This window comes from Pelodiscus sinensis, chromosome 1 (assembly GCF_049634645.1).
Source record: "Pelodiscus sinensis isolate JC-2024 chromosome 1, ASM4963464v1, whole genome shotgun sequence".
In the NCBI taxonomy this organism is placed as follows: Eukaryota; Metazoa; Chordata; order Testudines; family Trionychidae; genus Pelodiscus; species Pelodiscus sinensis.
In genome coordinates this window covers 148,745,473-148,769,883 of record NC_134711.1, presented here as the reverse complement: position 1 = coordinate 148,769,883, position 24,411 = coordinate 148,745,473, and the positions used below count along the sequence as shown (strand labels likewise).

Here is a 24,411-nt window from a genome sequence, read left to right as displayed (position 1 = left end):
TGAAACCAACCAAACTCATACTACTCATGTCCTTAAATGGTGGTAACTTTCAGGCACACTCATTCACTCCCCCGAAATAAGTTTGAAGCAGAAGACAAATGGTTCCCTATCCCATTACTAATCCTAGCAGCCATCTAACCACTAAGGAAAGCTGGTTTATAACACGCAGATAAGGCCACTGCTTCCTTCTCCTATGTAACATGGGAAAAGAACCATGATACGCTCTGACTCTAGCAAGACCCATGAGAGAGAGCTCTAAATCTGCTGCATTCCACAGTGGACACAAACTTGCTGCAATCCTAGGACTAAAGAAGATAATTCCTTCCTTAAGCTTCCAAAGTGCATTGTAAATACTCTTTTCCAAACTTTCTACCCTAGCTGTTTCAGGAGTTTACACAGTTGTGCTGGCAATAATGAAATCCAACAACACACTGACTGTATCACTCATGCAAACACTTCTCTTCAACAGTCATCTAAAGAAGTGAGCTGTGCCCACGAAAGCTAATGATACCATTTATGTTTGTTAGTCTTTAAGGTGCTGCTAGACTATTTATTGGTTTTTAAGTTTTTCCTGTTACAGACTAACTCGGCTACCCCTCTGAAGCTTTTCAACCGTGTGCATCCTGAGAACAAGGAAAGGTCAGACAGGAAATTAAAAAGGAAAGCAAAGCAAGCAAGCAAGCAAGCATACCAAGGAAATAGGTCTCTTAAGTGTAGGAAACAGCAAAGAATTTAATAGGGAAAACACAGAGAAATTCACAAGGGAGAAGAATATTCCCAAGAAATGGAAACTCCCCCTTAAAAAAATAAAGGGGAATTTAATGCTAATGCAAGGTGCCAGGTAGCTAGATAGCCTTAGAGACTAATATTCTGTGTTTAAACATGAAATAGGTACAGAACAAGCAGTAGTAGCATACCTTGGTACACAGGCAGATTAAGACTTATTGGGGCCCTGGGCACAAAGAAAATTTGGGCCCCACGCGCCTTGGGGCACTGAAACCAGGCAGGCCAGAGAAGCCACAGCCCCCCTTCTTTTTAACGTGGAAATAGTAGCTTGAGGCAGGTGTGTTATGGTGGAAGGACTACACTTTGCAGCAGAGAAGAGTTGCTCTGCCCCAGGCTTCCTGGAATCAGCTGCTGATCAGTTTCAGCAGCAGCTGACTTGGGGACGCCTGGGGTTCTTAAGTTGAATCTGTATGTAAGTCAGAACTGGTGTCCAGATTCAGCAGCTGAACAAACCTACAGTTCCTATCTTGTACGTAACCCAGGGACTGCCTGTATAGCAATTTCCAGTTGTTTCTAACCTGAGCACAGCTGACTTAGAATCATCAACCAAAGGATGGAAGGCTCCGTAGTCTATTATTAATTCAGAGCCAGGCAGTGCCCCTCCAACAGGCTGAGAGAAATGCATGCAATTCATCAAAGCTATCTCTGAAACAATTTTGACACTGTACCCATACTGAACCAGTGGCACAGCTCCAGGAATGTGGTCCAGATAATAATGTGATCCATGTGACATTTACTGAAGCATGGCACTGAGGTCTTATAACTCCTTAGGAATATCTCAATTTGAAATGACTAATGGGAACTCAAATACCATTTTGGCCATTAAAGCTGCTCTACATCTGCTGAGACTTGGCTGCGCTTTGTGATGGCTAACACTGAGTTCTGTTTCAGATGCTGTTGATTCAGTGCAGTATTAATACTGTAGCATGGATTAAAAAACACTCAAAAACTCTTGCATTTTTCCAACACTTCCCATCCCAAAGGGTTTTAGGAATCATAGAACATTAGAACTGGAAGGGACTCGAGAGGTCATCAAGTCCAGGCCCCTGCCCTCATGCCAGGACCAAGCACTGTCTAGACCAGTGTTTCTCAACCCCTCCCTTTTTTTTAATAAAGTACCCACCTTTAAAAACAACTATAAGTACCCCCTTTTTTAAAAAAAAAAATTGTAAGTACCTACAGTTTTCAGAAAACTTGTTTTCTACCATTGCAACACATTTGTTTAAACAACGTAATTGTAGATGGGTGGGTGCTGAAATTTTTGGATGTAAAAAGTACAAAAATAATAAAGTGCTGTAAAACTTAAAACAAAAATTTAGTTTTCTCCAAATTTCAGTTGTGTTGACATACCGCCCCCACCCCCCCATCCCTCGACTTCTCTCAAGTACCTCTAAAGGTACTTGTGCCACTGGTTGAGAAATACTGGTCTAGACCATCCCTAATAGATGTCTATCCAACCTGCTCTTCAATATCTCCAGTGATGGAGATTCCACAACCTCTCTGAGGCAATTTATTCCAGTATTTAACCACTGACACACAGTTAGGAAGTTTTTACTAATGTCCAACCTAAACCTCCCTTGCTGCAATTCAAGCCCATTGCTTCTTGTCCTAACATCAGAGGCCAAGGAGAACAATTTTTTCCTCCCTCCTCCTCGAAACACACTTTTAGATATTTGAAAACTGCTATCAAGTCCCAGTCTTCTCTTTCCCAAACTAAACAAGCCCAATTCTTTCAATCTTCCCTGATAGATCATGTTCTCTAAACCTTTAATCATTTTTCTTGCTCTTCTCCGGACCTTCTCCAATTTCTCCACATCTTTTTTGAAATGTGGTGCTCAGAACTGTACACAATACTCCAACTGTGGCATAATCAGTACAGAGTAGTACAGAAGAAAGACTTCTCATATCTTGCTCACAACACTCCCAGAATCATGTTTACTTTTTTTGCAACAGTGTCTTACTGTTGACTCATATTTAGCTTGTGGTCTACTATGACCCCTAGCTCCTTTTCTGCAGTACTCCTTCCTAGACAGTCATTTCCCATTTGTATGTGCGAAGCTGATTATTTCTTCCTAAGTGGAGTACTTTGCATTTGTCCTTATTAAATTTATCCCAGACCATTTCTCTAATTTGTCCAGATCATTTTGAATTATGACCAGGGCTTGACAAACTATAGAATCTACTCGCCTGTGGCGAACAGATTTCCGCCATGCACCCGTTTACTGGCGGTATGCGCATGCACAATGTGGTTCTTGCGCATGTGCAGTGTGGGGCTGGCGAGCGGCATTCACCGCCGTTTGTCAAGCTCTGATTATGACCCTATCCTCCAAGAACTTGCAACCCCTCCCAGCTTGGTATCCTTTATAATCATACTCTCTATGACAATATCTAAATTGTTGATGAAGACATTGAACAGAACTGGTCCCAAAACAGATCCCTGTAGAACCCCACTTGTTATGTCCTTCCAGCATGATTGTGAACTGCTAATAACTACTCTCTGAGAACAGTCATCCAACCAATTATGCCCCTGCCTTATAGAAGCCCGTTTTAGGTTGCATTTCCCTAGTTTATTGATAAGAAAGTCATGTGAGACCATATCTAATCCCTTACTAAAGTCTAGGTATACCGTGTCCACTGCTTCTCCCTTATCCACAAGGCTTTTTATTCTATCAAAGAAAGCTGTCAGATTGGTTTGACATGATTTGTTCTTTACAAATCCATGCTAGCTGTTACCTATCATCTTATTATCTTCCAGATGTTTGCAGATGAATTCCTTAATTACTTGCTCCATTATCTTCTGTGGCCCAGCTGTTAAACTGACTGGTCTGTAGTTTCCTGGGTTGTTCTTGTTTCCCTTTTTATAGATAGGCACTATATTTGCTCTTTTCCAGTCTTCTGGAATCTCTCCCGACTGTCACAATTTTCAAAGATGATAGCCAAAGGCTCAGATACTTCCTCTATCAGCTCCTTGAGTATTCTAGGATTCATTTCATCGGGCCCTGGTGACTTGCAGACACCTAACTTTTCTAAGTAATTATTATTTTGTTCTTTTATTTTTAACTTCTAAACCTACTTCATTTCCACTAGCATTCACTTGGCATCTTGTCACCATCAAACTTCTTGGTGAAAACCAAAACAAAGATGTTCTTAAGCACCTCTACCATTTCCAAGTTTCCTGTTATTGTTTCTCCCTCTGCACTGAGGAATGGGCCTACCCTGTTCTTGGTCTTCTTCTTGCTAATATATTTGTAGAATGTCTTGTTTCCTTTTACAAACTGATGTACAAACAAGGGAGTCATTTTATGCACCACTGACATGCATCCACCTCAAGAGTGAGACTCTGAAGCTATTTAACAGTTTACAGCAATACCGCTCAACCTACAAAGAAGCAAGGTATAGCGCTTCCAAATAAAGAGACAGAGAGAATTTAGTTCCTCGTTGGACTTTGATCAGTACATGAAGGTTACACCCCTTTCCTCCGTAAGGAACAAAACTGATCAGGGAGGGCCAATCTGAACTATTCATACATTCTGGCAGGTTCTAAATTAACTTTAATTTGATAACATAAAAGACCCGGGCTTCATGGCAGAGAGCTCAATGAACAGATCTTTTCAGTGAACACAATGAAAAAAGAAACAATGGGTAAAGCAAACAAGAGGAGACACTGCTTTCATCGACAGAGAACAACACTGAAATGTTATGACAAATATAGTGCCCATCTATAAAAAGGGAAACAAGAATAACCCAGGAAACTACCGACCTGTCAGTTGAGCACATGCTCATTTCAAATATGTGTTCAGTTATGGTTAGCCCATCTCAAAAAGTTACAGATAAAGTGTAAAAAAAAAAAAAATCTAAAGAAGGACAATTAAGACAATTCATGCTAAAATTCGACACTCTCCGTGGGGGGGGGGGGGGGCTCAACAAAGACACCAACTACCTTACCCATTACAAAGATAGCTTCCCCAATTATCACCTCTAATACCATTAGCTCACAGACATTTACCTTTCCCCACCTCTAATATCATTAACTCACAGACATTTACCTTCCTTCCCCCCACCCCCCTGCATCCCCCTTCTGTTCTGAAATGTGATTTGTCCTTTTCATATGTGTTCATTTTTTTTAATTGTGTCCTTTGGTATATATGGTTGTGACTATTTTCTTCCACTATTTGATCTGAGGAAGTGGGTCTGGCCCACGAAAGCGCATCATCTAATAAACCATCTTGTTAGTCTTTAAAGTGCTACATAGTCCTGTATTTTACATTCTGCTTGTTTGCGAATTGTCAATAAAAAGAGGATAAGGACATTACTGTGTGAGGCTCTTTCAGTGGCTAAAGATCCTGCCAACCTGCGGGTTGTTACACCCTGAGCCCTAGGAATTGGGTAAGGGTGGGTGTGTAAATTCATAGGGTTGCACCTTGAGCCCTAGGAACTGGGTAAAGGTGTGTGTGCCTATAGTGTGGGAGGGATAGAGAAATTTGTGCGGGTCACAGCGTGCAGGGAGGTTGCTTAAAAGTGCGAGCATGTAACCATTTACACAGTTAACTAATGAGCCTGGGCTCATCAATTAACATACATGGTTGCATGCAGCCCCTCCCCCACATTGCTGCCTCTGTCAGAGGCAGCGGCACAAAGGGGGCCCCTGTGCGTAATCGTGCATGTTAACCAATGAGCCTAGGCTCGTTGGTTAACCATGTAAATGGTTACACTTTCACATCCATAAGACAAAAGTTTGTTTACATTTAGAGAAGATAATGCTGCCAGTTTCTTATTTAAAACGTCACCTGAAAATGAGAACAGGACATTCACATGATACTACTGTACCAGCATTGGAAGGTATTCATGTGCCAGATATGCTAAACATTTGTATGTCCCTTTATGCTTAGACTTGTATGATCTAAAGTTTTATATTGTTTTTGAATGCAGTTATAAAAAAATTGCCATTTGTAAATTGTGTTTTCCCCATAAAGAGACTGCACTAAAGTACGTGTACAAGGTAAACTGAAAAAAAATATCTTTTTTTGGTTATTCTGTTTACAGTGCAAATATTTGTAATAAAAATATAAAAAGTGAGCACTGTACACTTTGTATTGTGTTGTAATTGAAACAAATATATTTGAAAACTAGAAGATTTACACAGCGTTGCTCCAGTCCTTCAGGGCTGGGGGCGAGAGACTGAGTGAGTGTGTGTGTGTGTTGGGGGAGAGGGGTGCAGGAGTCAGGGCAAGGAGGAGTGAGGGGCTCAGGGCAGGGGGTTGGTGTGTGTGTGGTGGGATGCAGGGCTGGGATGAGGAAGAGCTCAGGGCAGGATATGTGACGGGTGCAGGAATCAGGGCACGGGTTGGGCAGTATGGGGGGCTCAGGGAAGGGGGTGTGGAATACAGATTCAGGGCAGGAGGCTGGGTGTGGGGGATTCATGACAGGAGGTGGGGATATGGGAATACAGGAGTCATGGCAGGGGTTTGGTAGGTATGGGGGGTTCAGGGCAGGATGTGGGGATACAGGAGTCAGGGCAGGGAGCTGGGTGTGTGAAGGAGACCACGGCAGCGTGTGGGAGATGCAGGAGTCAGGGCAGAGAGTGGGGTTGGCTGACAACTGTTCCCCAGGGCCAACTGAGGTGGTGGGGGCTGTGCTGGCTAGCTGGTGGCTGCTCCCCTGGGCTGGGGCGCTTGCGGCCTCCCTGTGGCCATTCTATAATATGTCTCCGCTATCAGTGCCTTCCTTTCCATTTGATGAGAAAATCGGATTCCAGGCACAACCTATTGTCTTGGCACAACCAAAGCCTGACCTTTCTTTAAGTTATGAGAAGATGAAGCTACACACCAAATTTGGTGGTACTAGCTCTTACTGTTTAGGAGGAGCTCTTGAAGAAACAGACACTCAGCTGGACGGACAGACACAAACTCTCTCAAATATGTAGTAGATGTAGGAAAACGTCAAAATATGTATAATAAATTTAAATTGGCATTCCATTTTTGTTTAACGGTATGACTAAAACAGCAACTAATCATCACAATTTTTTTTGCAGCCCTAAAAGAAACTTTGCCTGTGATCATGTTATTTCATAATTGTCCAGCATGGACAATACTCCTCTGTCTGAAGCATCTCATCTTGGCCACTGTTAGGGACACGATACTGGTCCACACAGCCCTTTGATGTGGTAACTCCTGCATTCACAACACATTTCAAGACCACAGCATGCAGTTCCCAACATTGTCCTGGGATATTGGTTCGATATCAATTCAAACCACACTTCCTGCAACATCTAAGATGACTCTCATCCACGCCCAGTATTTCCCTGTCTAGTTTGAGCAAGTACTAAAGGAATCATAGCGCCAGGCTACAGGAAAAAATAGCTTTAAAGAATGTAAATAGCTATAAAATGGCTAACAATAAAAAGCAGGGGGGCTGATTTGCACAGGGGTGGGGCACTCACATTGACTTCAAATGAAGTTCTGGGTGCTCAACACTTCCAAATATCAGGTCCCTATGATGCAGAATTCCCTGCAGATGACACACATGTGAAAAAGGAAGAGGCAAATCCTGTGAGGTTTCCACATTGTAACTGTGTAACTCACAGGAGTATACCACAGGAGCAAATGGGAGCACAACTGCAAAAGGGAGAACAAGAGAGTCTATTCAGAGTGAAGTCACTACACCAGTGATTTAGAGATTTGCGTATTGTTTGCTATAGCTAGTGAATATCTATATTAAAGTACCTGAGAAGGAAGACGCTAGTAAAGGGCAATAAGGTGAGCTCACACCCATTAGAAGTTAAAATAATTACTGCACCAAGGCCACATCTACACTTCTGCTGGGACTGATGCTCTCAGATTGAGCCACCGGTAGTCGATTTAGCTGGTCTAGTGAAGACCTGCCAGTCAACTGCAGATTGCTCTCCAGATGACCCCTGTACTCTACCTCTGATGAAAAGAGTAAGGTAAGATAAGTTGACAGGAAAGTTATCCCTGAGGTAACTTGACCTAAGTACATTGCTGGAGTTGCGGACCTAAGGTTGACTTACTGCAGTTGTGTAAATATGGCCCAAGAGGCACATTGGGAGATGTACAGCTAACAAGCTATCCCTAAGCAGCCTGGCACAGATGCAAAGTAACTTACTAGGGAACCATATATGCTACAGTTGGTGGTACAACAAAGATTATTTCACACCTAAGAAAATGGTAACATTTTACAAACCATAAATAACCTCTTCTTTCAGGGGATTTACTCCAAAATGTTGAGTGTTAATACTACCCCATCTTGCTGTAGTCCAAGTGATCTTTCACCTTTTGATTGTTTTACACAACTTTGGCACTCAAAGAACTTTCAAACAATGTAATTAAGTCTCACGACTTTCACTCCCCTATGGAATGGCTCAGTGTTATCACCACTATTTACATACATAGATGGGGAAACCAACACATAGTAAGACAGTGAGACTTGTCCAAAGTCCTACAAGTCAATGAAACTTCCTGTAATAACCAATCATGTTAAGACGTTCTCTGATGTCAATAGCAAAATTCCTATTGATTTCAATGAGGTCAGGATTCCATTCAAGGCTCTTCTGTACTACCTGGACTGTAAGCTTTTTAGCTCACATACCCGCTTTGTGTTTGGGCTCCTAAATGTGTAGTAGTGGACAGAAAACAGCCTTACAGTCACACAGTTCTATACAACACAGGGTACATTTACACTGGTGCTAGCAGGTGTAATTTCCAGCTCCAGTAGACACATCCACATTAGCTTTGATGGAATTAGTGAGCTAAACATAGAAATGTAGTTGTGGCGCATGAACAGCAGAATCTAGCAGTCCCATGAGAATGTGCCCCTGTTTCAGATGGAATCTAAGAAAGAAGTCAGGCCAAAACAAGCAGGCTAGACAGGCTTTTAAGAAGTCTTAACATCAAACATTTAAAATTTCTAGCTCAGCATATTCTCTCTCTATCTCTCTGTATAATATCTATTTATCTATCTGAATATCTCATTTATCATATAAAGTGTTTCTCAACTTTTCTAGATTACTACATCCCTTTCAGGAGTCTGATGCGTCTTACATATCCCCAAGTTTCACCTCTGCTTAAAAACAACTTGCTTACAAAATCAGACATAAGTGTCACGGTACATTATTATAGAAAAATTGCTCACTTTCTCATTTTTACTATACAGTCATAAAACAAATTGATTGGAATATAAATATTGTACTTCCATGTCAGTGTGTCGTATACACAGCAGTATAAACAAGTCTTTGCTTGCATGACATTTTAGTTTGTACTGATTTTGATAGTGCTTTTTTATAGCCTGTTGTAAAGTTAGGCAAATATCTAGATGAGCTGATGTACTCTCAGAACACCACCCTTGCGTACCCCTGCTGGAGAACCACTGACACAGATATCTATGAGATAAGATGAAATGAACATAGCTTGTCTGATCCGCTCCCAGCTTGTTAACATCTTTCCTCTAGTGCCTAGATTGGCAAAATTGGTGGAGTATGGGCTTCATCTTCTATGGCAGCTAAAGCATGTTAGCTGAATGTTTCTAAACACCACTTAAACACAGTTTCAGCATGGTTCCTTTGGCCAATCTAGAGGAGGCATAACCATTTCACTCACCATGTTCAAAGACTGACGGAGAAGATCTTATTGCCCTTATATAAATCCATGGTACACCCACATCTTGAATACTGCATACAGATGTGGTCTCATCTCACAAAAGATATACTGGCATTAGGAAAGGTTCATAGAAGGGCAACTCAAATGATTAGGGGTTTGGAATGGGTCCCATATGAGGAGAGATTAAAGAGACTAGGACTTTGCAGCTTGGAGAAAAGGAGACTAAGGGGGGATATGATAGAGGTATATACAATCATGAGTGGTATGGAGAAAGTGAACAAGGAAGTTATTTACTTGTTCTCATAATATAAGAACTAGGGGCCACCAAATGAAACTAATGAGCAGCAGGTTTAAAATAAATAAAAGGAAGTTCTTCTTCACACAGCGCATAGTCAATCTGTGGAACTCCTTGCCTCAGGAGGTTGTGAAGGCTAGGACTATAACAGGGTTTAAAAGAGAACTAGATAAATTCATGGAGGTTAAGTCCATTAATGGCTATTAGCCAGAATTGGTAAGGAATGGTGTCGCTAGCTTCTGTTTGTCAGAGGGTGGAGATGGATGGCAGGAGAGAGATCGCTTGATCATTACCTATTCAGTTCACTCCCTCTGGGACACCTGGCATTGGCCACCATTGGCAGACAGGGTACTGGGCTGAATGGACCTTTGATCTGACCCAGTATGGCTGTTCTTATGTTAGCAATGAACTAACAGTGCCTTAGGGCTTTATCTTTCCTCCCTAAAGCATCAAAAGAACTAAAAGTAATACATCTACTTTAGGCCTACTATTTTCTTTTCCATTTACTTTTCCATGGAGAAAGTCCTCTTCATTCTTTGTACTGAGTCACCTCTTGTTACCAGCAAGGTACACAGCATAAGGAAACTTTGAGACAAAATTCCAGTGCTAGCAAACATGTGCATAGCCACCCCCAAATTAGATACAAAATATTTTCCTGCATTCCAGATTTTTTCTTTTCTATGCACATACCTCCTGGATAGCAGGTATTCAAAAACCAAAGTGGTAGAAGACTTATATCACAATCTTTATCATCTCACAAATCTCTCTGAAAATTAGTATATATACAAAAGTGACAGATGCAAATTCAGTCTTTTAAAATGCCTACTGTTTTCATGAAAAGTTCAAAAAAATTCCCTTTTCATTTGAGATTATTAAAACAATCTTACTATGGATTACGCAGCTCAGTACAGGCCTAATAAAAAAAGACTTCATTGCACAATTGCCATATGACTGGGAAACAATGGCTTCTTTATTAACAATTTAAATGCTCTTGCAAAGAAATACTGTACAAATGGAACACCCTTATTGAAAGGTTCATTGCCATATTCTGCGCTTCTGCTGTGTAATGTTTTACAAATTGCATCCCCGTGTGAATAGTAAGAGTTAGTTCTCAGAGGCTAGAGGCTGATTGCATGCCAGAGAAGTTAATATGTAACAAACAATGCAGGAGACCTTTGTTCAGAATGTGACACACTGAAATTTCACACTAAGAAATTGTATACTTTTTAGCATCTTTATGCTTTCCAGAGTTATTCATTCATATAGTTTATTACACAAAGTTTGTTGCAACAAAAAGATTACTTTCAATATTTGTATCTTTTAACAAAGGACTCTAGTTTTTTATTATTCATTATTGCCAGGTGTACTGCTGCACAATAGTCTGAAATTATAAATAATCAAAGTAATTAAGACAAGTCATATGAGGTCTTTCACCCCACACTGTTACACAAATCACAGATAGGAATTGACCCATCCAACATTAAAATCAAACTCCTCTGGCGCGGAATTTGGCAGCCATTTGACAGCACACCAGAATCCCTACCCGATGATTTAAGAGGGGAAGAGAAGAGTCACACTGAAATTTCAGGTTGGCTCTCACCAAGACATTGCATTAAACGCACCTCCCCTTGTGAAAATTGCCATTAGACATTTAATGACATGGGAGCATTGAATTTTTCCACACTCAAAGAGCAAGCACACACTGTTACTCTGAATGATTAATTTTAGATTAAGAGAAACAACAGAACAAGAAAGAAGAAAAGTCTCTATAAGAATGCACAACATGTGCCTCTCTGGACCCTGGTAAAACAAAAAAAGCAGTCATGTAGCACTTTAAAGACTAACATGATGGTTTATAAGGTGATGAGCTTTCGTGGGGCAGACCCACTTCTTCAGGGTCTGCCCCATGAAAGCTCATCTCCTAATAAACCATCATGTTAGTCTTTAAAGTGCTACATGACTGCTTTTTTTGTTTTACCAAGATCAGACTAACACGGCTACCTCTCTGTTACTTCTCTGGACTCTATGTCACAATTCTGCATCACAGCTTTGCAGAAGCCCCTACGGACAGCAGACAATTACAAAAATACAAGTGGAATACATCAAATACTTAGTCAAACAATTATATGCATCGCTTGCAATCTTCAGCTGCACAACAGCTCCAAACGCTACCCTGCCACTAAACACCCTGGTACAGCAGGGTCGACAGCCATTCCAGGCCTGGGGGCAAAGAGGGGGCAGCTCTGTGCCTCTGGAAGGGTTGGAGCTTCAGGCAAAAGGGGCATGGATGAAGGCAGTCAGCCCTTAGCACAACCTGGAGCACCATGCTGGGCGCTCCCCACCCCCAACTTCGAGAGCCCCACGGAGCAGAGCTCCTGCTGCCTTTAAAAAGGGGCTTTGAGAGCCCAGCTGTTGTGGCAAGCTGGGAGCTCTAACCCCTTTTGAAATGCTGGGCTCCATGTGCAATTGCCCTCTTTACCCCATCCCTGCAGTTGGGGAGCCTGCTCCAGTAGTCACACTCCACACACCACTGTAACTGTCTTTGAACAAACTATGCCATTTGTATCATTTGAAAATGAATAACTAACTGATCATTACTCTTGCATGATATTTATATGGGATAGATACTAAGAGTTATGGATTTATGTTGGAAATATACCTAAAATGTGTTCAAGCCAAGCATATCAGTGGGAGCTGGTAAAAAGGTCTGCGCAGGTCTTGAATACAAATGAGACATGGTTCACCAGAAACACCAGGATTGCAATTTAAAAAGAACTATTAAAGCTCACAAGGCAGTTTCGAGTCAGCATGTGTGGCTCAGTTTGGCCAACAGGCAAAGACAATGACGGTCCATTGACATGCCAGATAAACCAAGTTATCAAGCTAAGAAGTGGGGAAAGAAATGGCATGTCTACACCCAGCAGGCTGGTGGCATGAGAAATGATGGAAGCCCCATTTTTACAGAAATTATACTGAAGGATGGGAAGCCTACAGGAAGAGAAGAACAGCAGGAGACCATCCTGCCTCTTGAAACAAAGTCACTGAACTTTGGGAGATACAGGCAAGGATAGAAGCTATCTTTGGCACCCATCATTAGACAGATATAAAAGGCTTGAGCTCTTGCAAGCTAAGAATGATGGGGCCTTCGACTAAGGGGTGGCTGAAGTCTTGGGAACTGAATGTAGATGAGATATACACAAAGATCTTTCCTCTAAGACAACCAGGGAAGCCAGCACCTTGTACTTTTGGGGACAGTCCTGTCTGAAGGAAAGCTAGCCATTGCTGGGAAGACTGACTGGTGAGAGAAGCCATCTTATCCAAAGCCTATACCATGTGAGATTAAGTTTTAGTCTTTTAGGTGTGTGTTTTCACTTCTATTTGTATGCAACTCTTTTCTAACTTTATTCCTTTCACTATCACTTATGTCCTATTGCTAATAAATGTTTTATTTTGCTGCAAATCATCTCTGTGCTGTCACATTAAAGGGAGGAGTGTATTCACCATAGTTAGGTGATTTTTAGCTGTGATTTTTTTGGGTCTCTTTAGAGGAATAAAGAGATTTTACTCTTCTTGTGAGCTGTCCCACAGAGGGCTGGACACATCAGGGCAAGCAGTTTTGAAGTAATTCAGGACTGGGAGTATGTTGGGGTCACCATGACCAAGACTGGTGGAAGCCACAGTGGGGCTGCAGACAGGCTGCTGGGGTTAGACCTGGTGACTAGGGGCTGCCTAGAACACAGACTCTTGGTGTGTGCCTGCATATATTGGGGGACTGGTTGAGTGTGGCCCAGTGTGGAACTACAACAGCAAAACACTGAGAGGCAACCCAGGTTACAGAGCAAGTGACTGGACTGAACGCTAGAATATGACAACTGTGTTGAGTATTAATATAAGTATCAATGCTTGCTTTGAATCACCAACAACATTGTAAGGATAAGGCTTTTTCCTGTAGCCATGTTATAAGGCCTAAGGTTTTTTCTGCAGCTATATTAGAAGAGCAGCAGCCATTAGCTAAGAAGCTGGAAGTCACATCCTCACATTTCATCTTACTTACATTAAAACAATGTAATATTGGGCTGTTAAAAGGCGATCCTGACCTAATAGTAACAGTCACCAAATAAAGAAACAGATCTTAAGATGGTTAAAGAAAACTTTAATACTTTAAAGAAAACTCTGATAGTCTTTTGTCCGGCAAGAAACCACGTATCAATAGCTGTGGTTGTGAAATCCTCATTTCTTTATAGTTTTGTCATTATGGTTTCCATTTCTCGATTGTTTTTCTGTATGATCTTTGTTTCTTTGATAGCAAAATTAATTATATATCAGACAGAAACTAAGTATATTCGTTAAAATGGCTGGGATATGATTGGTTAGAGAATTTTGCTACAGCATGTTAGGATTAGTTAGTAAGATCCTAACTTTCCCCTGAATTTTTTCAAAGGTCAATGCCGCTCTGAATCTAGAACCTAACTCTTCTTTTCACTCTCACCTCAAACTAAAATACCTAAGTTGTGAACTTTATGTAACTCTTAGGCCAGGTCTACACTAGACCTGGAAAGTAGAATACATAGCTGGAGTCTGTTTACCTTAAGCCAAGCTTAGCAGCATCCCTACTGCAGGAGGCCGTCGGCTTCCCTTACTCCTCGCAAGGAGTACAGGCGTCAGCCGGAGCTGCTTTCACTGTTCGACTTATGGGTCTGTACTAGACCCACTAAATCAAACACCAGAACATCAATCTTCAATGTGGTTGAGTGAAGATGTGCCCTTAAAGTTATTTGATATGTTTGTAAATAGCTCTCACCTTCTCAAGAAGGGGCAGAATGAAGGTTTGTTGGATATTTCTGAATGCTTGATTTTTGGCTTGAATAGGTTTCTTTAACAGTGCCTGAACCATACAAGTTACATTCCTATCTATGGCACTTTAACTGAGTATTGACATACATTTAAATGCCTACATTTTATTAATGCTACAGCCTTGGTATGTATTTTTTTGTTATACAGCTTAGCAACCTTAACTTTAAATAAAAAAGATTTTTCTTTTAAACTCTGGAAATATCCTCTAAGCTGTATATCACATAACCTTGTCAATCAAATTGAGATGAAAATTTAGATTATTGTTGTATGGAAAACAAGGTATTAGTTTCAGCTTTTTTGAACTGTCAAAAATTGCCTGATTTGCATATTGCCACAAATATGTCCCCTGCCCCTCAAATTACATTGGAGCTACCCCTTGTCTTCAAACAGGTAACAGATAGTAAAATTGTGTCTAGGTTTTTTTAGATCAATCATTTCAGTCACTCCTTTCTATACATTATCACCAGTAAGTATATATTAACAAAGACATGCAAGGATACACACAGAGATGAAATAATTAAGGGCCCTATGCAGCTAGGTGAAGAGCACTAAATAGATTTAACTGTACTCCCATCATCCAAATTATACCAAAAATAAAAACAGAAGTTATAATTTCATGAATGAACATATGCTGACTCTAATTACGGCAATGTTTCAGGCTAAATTCCATCTCCTCCCTCCTGCCTCAAATCAGTTACCAGAGTTATTCATTAACTTTGACTTGCTTTGTGACTGGCTAAAATGTGAAGTAGTTTGCAGAACAAAGCCAAGAGGTCAGGGTCAAACTACAGAGAGCTAGTGACAATGAACTGATTTTTTAAAAAAGCTGCTTCCTCATTTTTCAGCCCCACAGATAGAGTACTACCACCAAGCTCTGAAAAGTCGGCGTGCAGAATTAAAAGTACCTAAAAGAACTAAAAATACCTCTTACTGTCTCTCTCTTTTAAGAGGTTGAAGTATTTTGTTCTAATCTCTGGGCCAGCTGAACAGCAATTGCCCGAAATAACACTCTCCAAATCCAGTTCAGGCTGATCTTTAATCAGAGTTTATTGGTAATTTTGCAGATGGAGAGAAAGAAAGAGAGAGCTTAAAATAACCAATACACAGAACAAGGAATACCTAAACAAATCCTATGGCAATCACTGGTACCCTACTACTAAACAGTGCTCAAATATCAGTTGAAGAACCTGTCACAAAGTGGAAAATTCGCACTCCCCCTCACAGCCTATTGAAGTATCTCTAAGGAAAAGGTGACAGGTTAAGCAGATATCCCTTCTCTCTCTCAGTCTGACAAGGGCAAAAGTCAAGTCTGTATTAGTATTAGGAAACTGCCCCATCTTCAGTTTCCCAGCTGCAAAATGGGAATAATCCTCTCTCTGACTTTCTTGTCTATTTAGAATTTATGTTTTTTGGGGCACGGATTGTCCAAAGCCTAGCATGAAGTGACTCCAATCTTGATTGGAACCTCTAGATATCACAGTAATACAACCAATAAATAATTCTTCTCCTGCTCTGGATTAAAATTGTCCTTTTACAAACATAGTGGGCCACACTCTCTTCCTGAAGCAGAAGGCTACTCTGAGAGTCTCTTCAGGGAAGAGCAAGTGAGATGTAACAACTGGTTATGACTGCCAAGAACTGCTGGGTTAGAGGCTACCTGGGCTATCCAATGAATGAGCACATATGTTCTCGGTCTGGCCCAACCTTCTTTTTGGGGCAGCAACAACTGGCTCCAGATTACCTACCCACCCCTCTGACAGACCAAGGGCTACAGGCAACTCACTCCAGGCAGACTTACGGCCTCTAGGCTTACAGTTTATGTTCCGAGAGCAAAATCTGGCAGGACCCAGGAGGTGAAATGAGTCCATGTCCTATTCAGCAGAAAACAAAATGCAGTTATATAGTAGAGCAGGGCAAAATAAATAAATGCTCACACATTTTCCCACCATTATGTTTAACACTAATTTTGTGTTTTGTTTTGCAAAGTATTCGTTGCACTTAACATTTCACTTTTTGCCAAAAATGCAGCAAAAATTTTGCTACAAGGTTTTCACATTTTGATATGAAATTTTTGGAAGTGACTCGGCCAAACTGAGGGGTGCAGGAGGGAGAGAGCATGGGTGCACGTCTCATGTCAGAGCTGACTTAGGCCATGTCTACACTTATCAGAGATCGATACTGCTGTGATCAATGCAGCGGGGTCAATATAGTGGGGCTAATGAAGACCTGCTAAATTGATAGCAGAGACCTGTATGATTGACTCTTGTACTGCACCAGAATGAGAAGAGTAAGTATGTGAATTGGAGAGTGTCTTGCTTCAGCACAGAGCAGTGGAGACACTGAGGTAAGTTGACCTTAGCTATGTTGACTTCAGTTACATTATTCAAGTAGCTGGAATGGTGTAACTCAGGTCAGCTTACTGTGATGGTGTAGACATGGCCTCAGGAGTTCCCGTGTCATGTCAGTACCCAATCATTACAGCGCTGCTTTCTTGGCTGGAAGGAATGCCGGGATTTGTATACGGTCAGGTTATTGAAGCCAGGGCCTTACTGGTAGTCAGAGTAGAGGGGCATGCATTTGAGGAGTTCATTGTTGAAAAAAGTATCACAGTGAGGTGATGTAGTGCATTAATAATTCCACTCCAAAAAGGTGTGGGCCAAGGGTCAAGTTTCTTGGGTCAAGTTTCTCCTCCCTTTGGGCATTACAAGGGTCAGGGTTTTTTCCACATTAGCCTGAGAACACATTTATCTCCAGCATAACTTCATAAAAGTCAATGGCGTTATGCCAGTGAGTAATTTAGTCCAGTCTCATGGGAACAACTGCAGCATCATAACCATGGCAGACTGTAACCAAATTTCCATTGAAACATATGAAATGGATTAGACCCTGTCAGCTCCATTATGTAGTGATGGAGAGCCATGAATGGGACTCACAAGTCTGTCTTTCTACTAGGGAGTGAATTCACATTGTCGGAGGCCCCAAAAATTTATATTTTGAATTCAATCTATTATTAAAATGCTAAATCATTCATCAAAATATATCACCATAACTGTTTTTGTAATATCAGTGGTTTGTCTTCACAGTCTTTGAACAAAATCCACCCTTGCTTGCGTTTGGTGTCATCTTGCTGGCTGCACTTCGACGCAACTGTACAGTGTACAGAGAGCTAAAAAAGCACTTTGAGATGAAAGGTGGTATATTACTATTATTAAAGCAATACAGGTCTAGATGAACTACTCAATGACAGACTTGGGGAATTTATACTGACTCTCTCCATCTCATTCTCAATAAGCTTTTCAATGCAGTCCTTCCCTCAGATCAAGTGAATGTGTATTATCTCACTACTATTTCAGCAGGTACACTAAGCAAAGTTGGTTGTACATGCCAAGACCATAAAACCACCAAGAAGTTCTTTTTTTTCTGCTTAGCTGGATTTTCAGTCAATCGTATTAATTTCAAAACTGACCTTAAAAAGAAGAGTTAGAAGTAGTACATGAATTCTAGGAATCAAAAAGCTCTGGTAATTTATATAACAAGGTCTGTTTGCTAAGGACTCAGAATGTACTATTCACTGTTTCATTACATTAATAATGCAACATTGGTGGATGGTCTTCATTATTGCTGCTATAGCTCTTAGGCTATGTCTGCACAACCTAACATAACATAGTTCACGTCTACATAGCAAACATTTATTTTGACATAATGTTGAAATATTGTCGAGCTGGAGGACTTCTTACTCCAACTTCTGTAACCCTCACTTTACAAGGAGTAAGGGAAGTCGGAGGAAGAATGCTCTAACTCAGACTTTCTGTTGTGTAGACAGTGCCAAAAGCCAAAATAAGATATTTTGACTTAAACTACACAATTGACGTAGCTCAAGTTGTGTAGCTTATTTCAGCTTTAGCCCTGCTGTGTAGAGGTGCCCTAATTGTCAAAGGAGAAATGAGTGACAGATGAAAAGTCATATGGCTGCAAGAGCATAATGATAAAAAAGCAATTAAAAAAAGAGAAATGTTTATGGACTGCAAAGCACATGCTCAAAATATTAATTAACATGCTATGAAATAGTGTGCATAAGTTTGATAACGCTTGCGGGATTCAGAGAACATCATGACCCATGACAGTAGTGTTAGAGTTCATGCAATCAGAATACTGAGATGGAACTTCAGACTTCAAATTAATTGGGGAGAAGCAGGGCAAGATTCACTTGTACACTCCAGTTGCTTTATGCCACTTCTTTCATGAAAAGCAACCATGGTGCATTACTCAACATGGCCCAGGTTGTTTACATGGAAGTCTGCTAGATATACTGAAATGCCAGTCAACACTGGATGGTTTATTTTTAGTGGTTAAACCCTTTCTCTCCTGCTCTACAAAAGGCTTCTAATCTTAGTGGGTGATGACATCCTACTCACTCTCTGCTTGTTAAAATATTCACTGATGTATGACTGCATGGTCCAGATCATTACTACTATAATGGCGACTTTCATTTCTAGTCACTAGTTCAAATCCAGCCCAAGCAAGCAATGACCAATAGATACCATTTGATGACAGTCTGGTGTTATATGCCAAATTAGTTTGCTAAGAGCTGGTATATACTTGAAAATTATAGCAGAATAGCTGTCATTTATAGGTTTGATTAGCATTTATTTATTTAGCAGTTATTTCAAGATAGGACATAGTTACAGCAGTGTAGTTATTCCCTTTCCCATCCACAGGAAGAGGTCTACCAGCGAAAGAAAGCACATTTATGCCAGTATAACTATATCACGCTGGTGTGCATATATATTTATGTGTAGATAACATTTTAACTCTACTGGTAGAGTTAATTTTCCAGGCCTTGCCTGTACTACACATGCTTTGTCAGTATAGCTATACCAGCAAAGCCTTCTAATGTAGATGCAACTTTTGCAACGAAGGCATTTTTCCATTATCATTCCATTACTACCTCCCTGAATGACACTAGCTATGCTGAGAGAAGCACTCTTCCAGTATAGCTGTGTCTACACTGTGGGGTTTGCCAGCATAGCTATGCTGGCTGAGGTGTGTGGTTTTTCACCTGCCTTGACTGACAGAGCTCCCCTGACAAAACGCTGAAGTGTAGATCTGATTAGAACAATGCCTTAAATCAGCTCTCAGTGGAAAAATGTTGAAATCACTAAACCAACACTATAACGATAGAATGAATCAGAGATTGAACTGTCCTCTCACCCCTGGAACTAGCCTTCACTAAAAAAAAAAAAAAATGAGGTCATTTTAAATCATGACTTTGTAATCCGTGTAGACAAGAACAAATGGTGTTTAAAATTGTGTCAGCTAGCCAAGAGTAAGCTCTATTAGAATAAGTACTTTGCTATTTCCTGTATAAAGTAAAACTCACTAAAAAAACAAATCCAGCAAAAGTTTCATGTACACAAAGGGAAAGCTTTAATTCTCCTGCTATGCTTGGTTGTATAGGTTGGTGTTTTATAATGTTTTTTGTTCCATATATTATCAATAGTATTTTGTCTGAAATGAGCTTTAATTCTAGCTTAATTTTTATTGAATTTTAATGAAAATGTTAAAAGCCAAAAACAGGCACTAATTACAGAATTAACAAAGCATAGATTAGACCTACTGATAGACAGAGTAATTCCTCATTTAACACGGTAGAAACGTTTCAGAAAATGATCGTGCTAAGCGAAAACGTGTTATGCAGGGTCAATTTTCCCATTGACAATAATGGAAAAGGTGGGGGTTGCGTTTCAAGCGCATGTGCGCTTGCAGCTCCAGCCTGCATTTGTTAGCAGCTGGGACCGGGACATAAGGTTGGGGGAGAAAGGGGACTGCGTTATAGCAGGGAGGGGAGGTGTTTGGCTCTGGGGAAGGGAAGGGAAGGGAAGGACAGGGGAGGGGGCTTGCAGATGGGGGCTGGGTTTCCCCAGCTGGCTGGTCACTGGCAGCTGCGCTGGGATTACCCTGCCTCCGGAGGTTCTCTGCTCGCCACGCCATTCCCCGGCGACCTCCTCTGGCTGGATGCCTCGTTCCCTCTCCTCTGTCCCCCGCCTGCAGCTGGCGGCTGGGTTTTCCCAGCTCGCTGGTCACCGGCAGCTACACAGGGCTTTGTCTGCCTCCTTAAAAAATGGCGGAGGTTCTCTGCTCACCGCACAGTTCCCCGGTGACCCCCTCTGGCCAGACAGGTCGCGTTGTTCGAAAAACGTTCCCCCCCCCCCCAAAAATCGTGCTATTGCAAAAATGTGTTAAGCGGGCATGTGTTAAGCGAGGAATTTCTGTAATTACCCATAGATGTCAAAAACAAAGCTGATCACCAAAGGTGTTTTTGTAATCTTGTGCATTTGTCAAATTGCTAAATATTCCTCAGGAAGATTAGGTGAATGAGAGGGTTCTGATGAAATAATGCTTCTGACATTGGTTCACTACTTTGTTCAATAGCATCCTGAGAAACTTGCATGGGTGAAGTCTTAAGCCACTATACGAATCAGAATTCTGCCTGTGGCTTAATCATGTAGTTGAATTAATTTATTTTAATAAATTTACCAGCTGTTTTATTTTTAACTTATCACTAGATGCCAGCACTATTTCTCCCAACACAACACATGTTAAATAACCCCAGAAAATTGCTAGTTTTATTTTATAATTTAAAAAACCCAGCTACAAAAGAGATGCGTGTATTTACTGAACCCTTACCTCCAAAAGCCCATCCTCAGGTAGATCTGTACAGTGGACAGCATTCTGAATCTTGTTTTTACCAAAGATGGCACGCAAGGTTCCAGGTCGAAGATGACGGGCTATTTCCTATTGAATATAAAAATATTAACACGGTGTGAAACTCATAGTATTGTTACATCATGGACAACACAAACATGTATCAAGTAAAGCATACATTCTATGTACAATATACCAAAAATGAAAGTTAAGACATAAATTCCAACTTGGATTTTATGTATGCATGTGGCTGAAAAGCTATGACCAGGATGGGAACCAAAGGGTGAAAACTCTCTTACATGTGTCTAGTGTAATTCCTAGATTCCAAGACCTGAATCTTACCCCGGGTATAACACAACTTTCCAAAGTAATTCCTAAATCCAACTTTTTAGAAAAACAATCCAATCTTGATTCAAAAATTCTCAGTGATGAGAATCCACCATGACCCAATGGTGAATTACTCTCACTGATAAAAAAAAAAAAAAATAAAAAAAATTTGAAGATATATGCCTGTTGCTCTCTATTTTTGTTGTTACATATACTTTTCTTTTGCTTCTGCACAAACACACACAAATAAATATGGTTCTTTTTATTTTTAATTAAGAAAATAAAAACCACTCAATTTATTCCTGTTCTCAGAGTTTATATTTCACATGCTATATATAAATGCTTGTTTTCATACTCTCTCCATAAACTACATATTTCATATTGTATTTTCACTGTATAATAGTAACCTTACCAAATGGAATAATTTACAAATTCTAAGGACTCATTTCTCGTGGATAAGATGGGCCATTACTGAGGACAAATTTTGCATTTTTCTTCTTGCCTTTAGCAGTGAAAATTGTTTTTTTTTTACAGCTTTACCTCTAATGATATAGAAATGTTTGCCCCTTCAAATTTGCCACCTACAAAGATCATTAAAATGTCACAATGGCAACGATGGTCTTTCGCTGCCATGAGTTCCGGACTTCCTAACTTTTGTAAAGTTTAAAAACCCAGGAGATCATCTTCTTGAAAAGCAAGAGAATTCAATATCAATGATGATTAAGTCCACCATGAAAAACCTCATGATCTTGATTTTGTTAAGAATGGCCCTACCTCACATGACAACATTCTGAGGTTGTTTCTGCAATATATTCTTGATAATTTTTTACTATAGCGAATAGTCCTGTAGCACCCTTAGGGTTCATCTAGACTACATTAGAGTGTCGAAAGAGAATATGCAAATTCCATGGGAATTTGCATATCTTCTTCCGATTTCACTTTCAAAAGCAGAGCTTTCAAAAATGAATGTAGTTTAGACGTGGCTTTTTCGGCGAACTCTGCTTTCAAAAGTGAGATCAGAAGAAGATATGCAAATTCCTGTGGAATTTGCATATCCTCTTTCAACACTCTACAGTAGTCGAGATGAGCCCTTAGAGACTAACCAAAAATGTCAATGGTATCATGAGCTTTCCTGGGCACAACACAATCTGAAAAAGTGGGTTGTTCCCACGAAAGCTCATGATACCATTTACATTTTTGGTTAGTTTCTAAGAGTGTTGAAGGACTATTTGTTGTTGAAGTTTTTTCAGTTACACACCAACAGGCTACCCCTCGGAATTTTTTTACTATGGTTTTCACTACTATGGACATCGCTCATTGTTGCCTCAAAAGCATTAGCAAGGGATTGAATTAATTCAGGTAAGTCTATGGACTGTAATATACTTCAGGTCAGACTAGATGATCACAGTGATCTGTTCTGGCATCTATCCACGATAGAGCTTGAAGTTCAAGTAATCTTTTGGGACTTAAATAGACCAACTTTTAAAATGTGATTTTATTTTCAAAGGCATTTTCGACTAAGAAAATCCTTTCCTAGTAGCAGAATACCAAGGTCATCATTACAACTGATGCAGTGCACAACATTACAAGCTGTAGTTTGTCTGAACTTGGCCTGCACACCATCTGAGTAGTCCATATCCACCTCTGCTCCTTCTAAATCCAAGTCAACTAGTTTTGAGATCTTCTACTATGATCACTAGAATGCCTGGTTTTTATTCCACAGAGTCATACCATCTAAATGTGCTATGCAAGATGAGCCTAAGGTTTCCCAACCTGCACAAATCTGATGTCAATTTAGCCATCAGCAACTGTAGTGATAAGCTTTCTGTTTGTTTTCCTAAGATACTTTCAAGGAATCTAATTTGTTGTCTCTATAAAAATCTTTCATTTAATTGGGTGTTAGTATAGTTGTTCCAAGATGCTTCAACTCTGGCCTGCTAGTTGAAGAGTATTTCAAAAAATCTGAAAAACTGAAGTCAGGCTCCACTGTTAAAACACACGGTATTCTTGTTCTATTTTATGGAGTAATTAGTAGCAGGAGCTTCTTGTTGCCTAAGTGACGCATTTTCTGTTTACACATACTCCACATGAGCAGCAGAGAGGTCAAATCCATGGAAGGAATCAATATGAAAGGTCGAACACTCACTTCCAAGTCTTATCACAAAACTTACTGTGCTTTTTGACAATTTCATGAAAAACTTTTAATGCTTCTGACATGCAGCCAACTGATATGTAGATCATCATAAATTCTGGAATGAGAGTTTATATCTAAGTTCCTTATATTCTTTAGTATAATCTTCTGTCCCCACGCATTTTTCATTTTTTTAAATCAACACTGTGCACATACTTGTGTGTTTAAAAATCAGTGTGAAAACAGGGCGCAAGGACTGATTTGCATGTTAAATTGCCTGGACAAGGAAAAGACAGTCAGGAATGCAACTGCAGGGCTGTAAAAAAATGTATCAGATTGTATTTGTCATCAGCAGCACTAAGTAATCAATACTACAAAGCCTGCCCTGGTTTGGTTGACAAATTCAACTATTTCTTGCCTTTCTGGTAAAATTGCCTTTGAATTCTGACTGAAGCCTGTCCCTTTTGCAAGCTGTTTTATCCTGCTTAAAATCAAACCACACTCTGTATTGTACCTGCAGCAGCACCTGTTTTAGATGGCAGGCAGGTCTACAAAAAAATTGCTACACAGGCTATTCTGTTCAGCTCAGATTTTTTCTCTTTCCTCTTTCGTGAGGCAATTAAATTCTCTTTGCTTTACTCCCACTCATTCCTTCCAGCCATCCTTCCCTCTGACTGGCAGTCTAATGGTGCTGCAGGTCT

The 24,411-nt window shown here is 40.4% G+C and overlaps 1 protein-coding gene across 3 annotated transcripts in view; it reads right to left on the bottom strand.

Moving 5' to 3' along the window:
• Positions 1-24,411, bottom strand: part of NME7 (NME/NM23 family member 7) — a 175,736-nt gene that overhangs the window by 10,063 nt on the left and 141,262 nt on the right. Inside the window, exons 11-12 of one of the 3 annotated variants that reach the window (XM_075907002.1) lie at positions 21,235-21,342; positions 16,346-16,418 (exon numbers count right to left, since the gene is read on the bottom strand). In XM_075907002.1, the coding sequence (XP_075763117.1) occupies positions 16,346-16,418; positions 21,235-21,342 (181 nt within the window). Of the gene's footprint in view, positions 1-16,345; positions 16,419-16,444; positions 18,014-21,234; positions 21,343-24,411 lie in introns of those variants that run through there. The other 2 variants (XM_075907016.1, XM_075907007.1) reach the window with 2 other exon arrangements.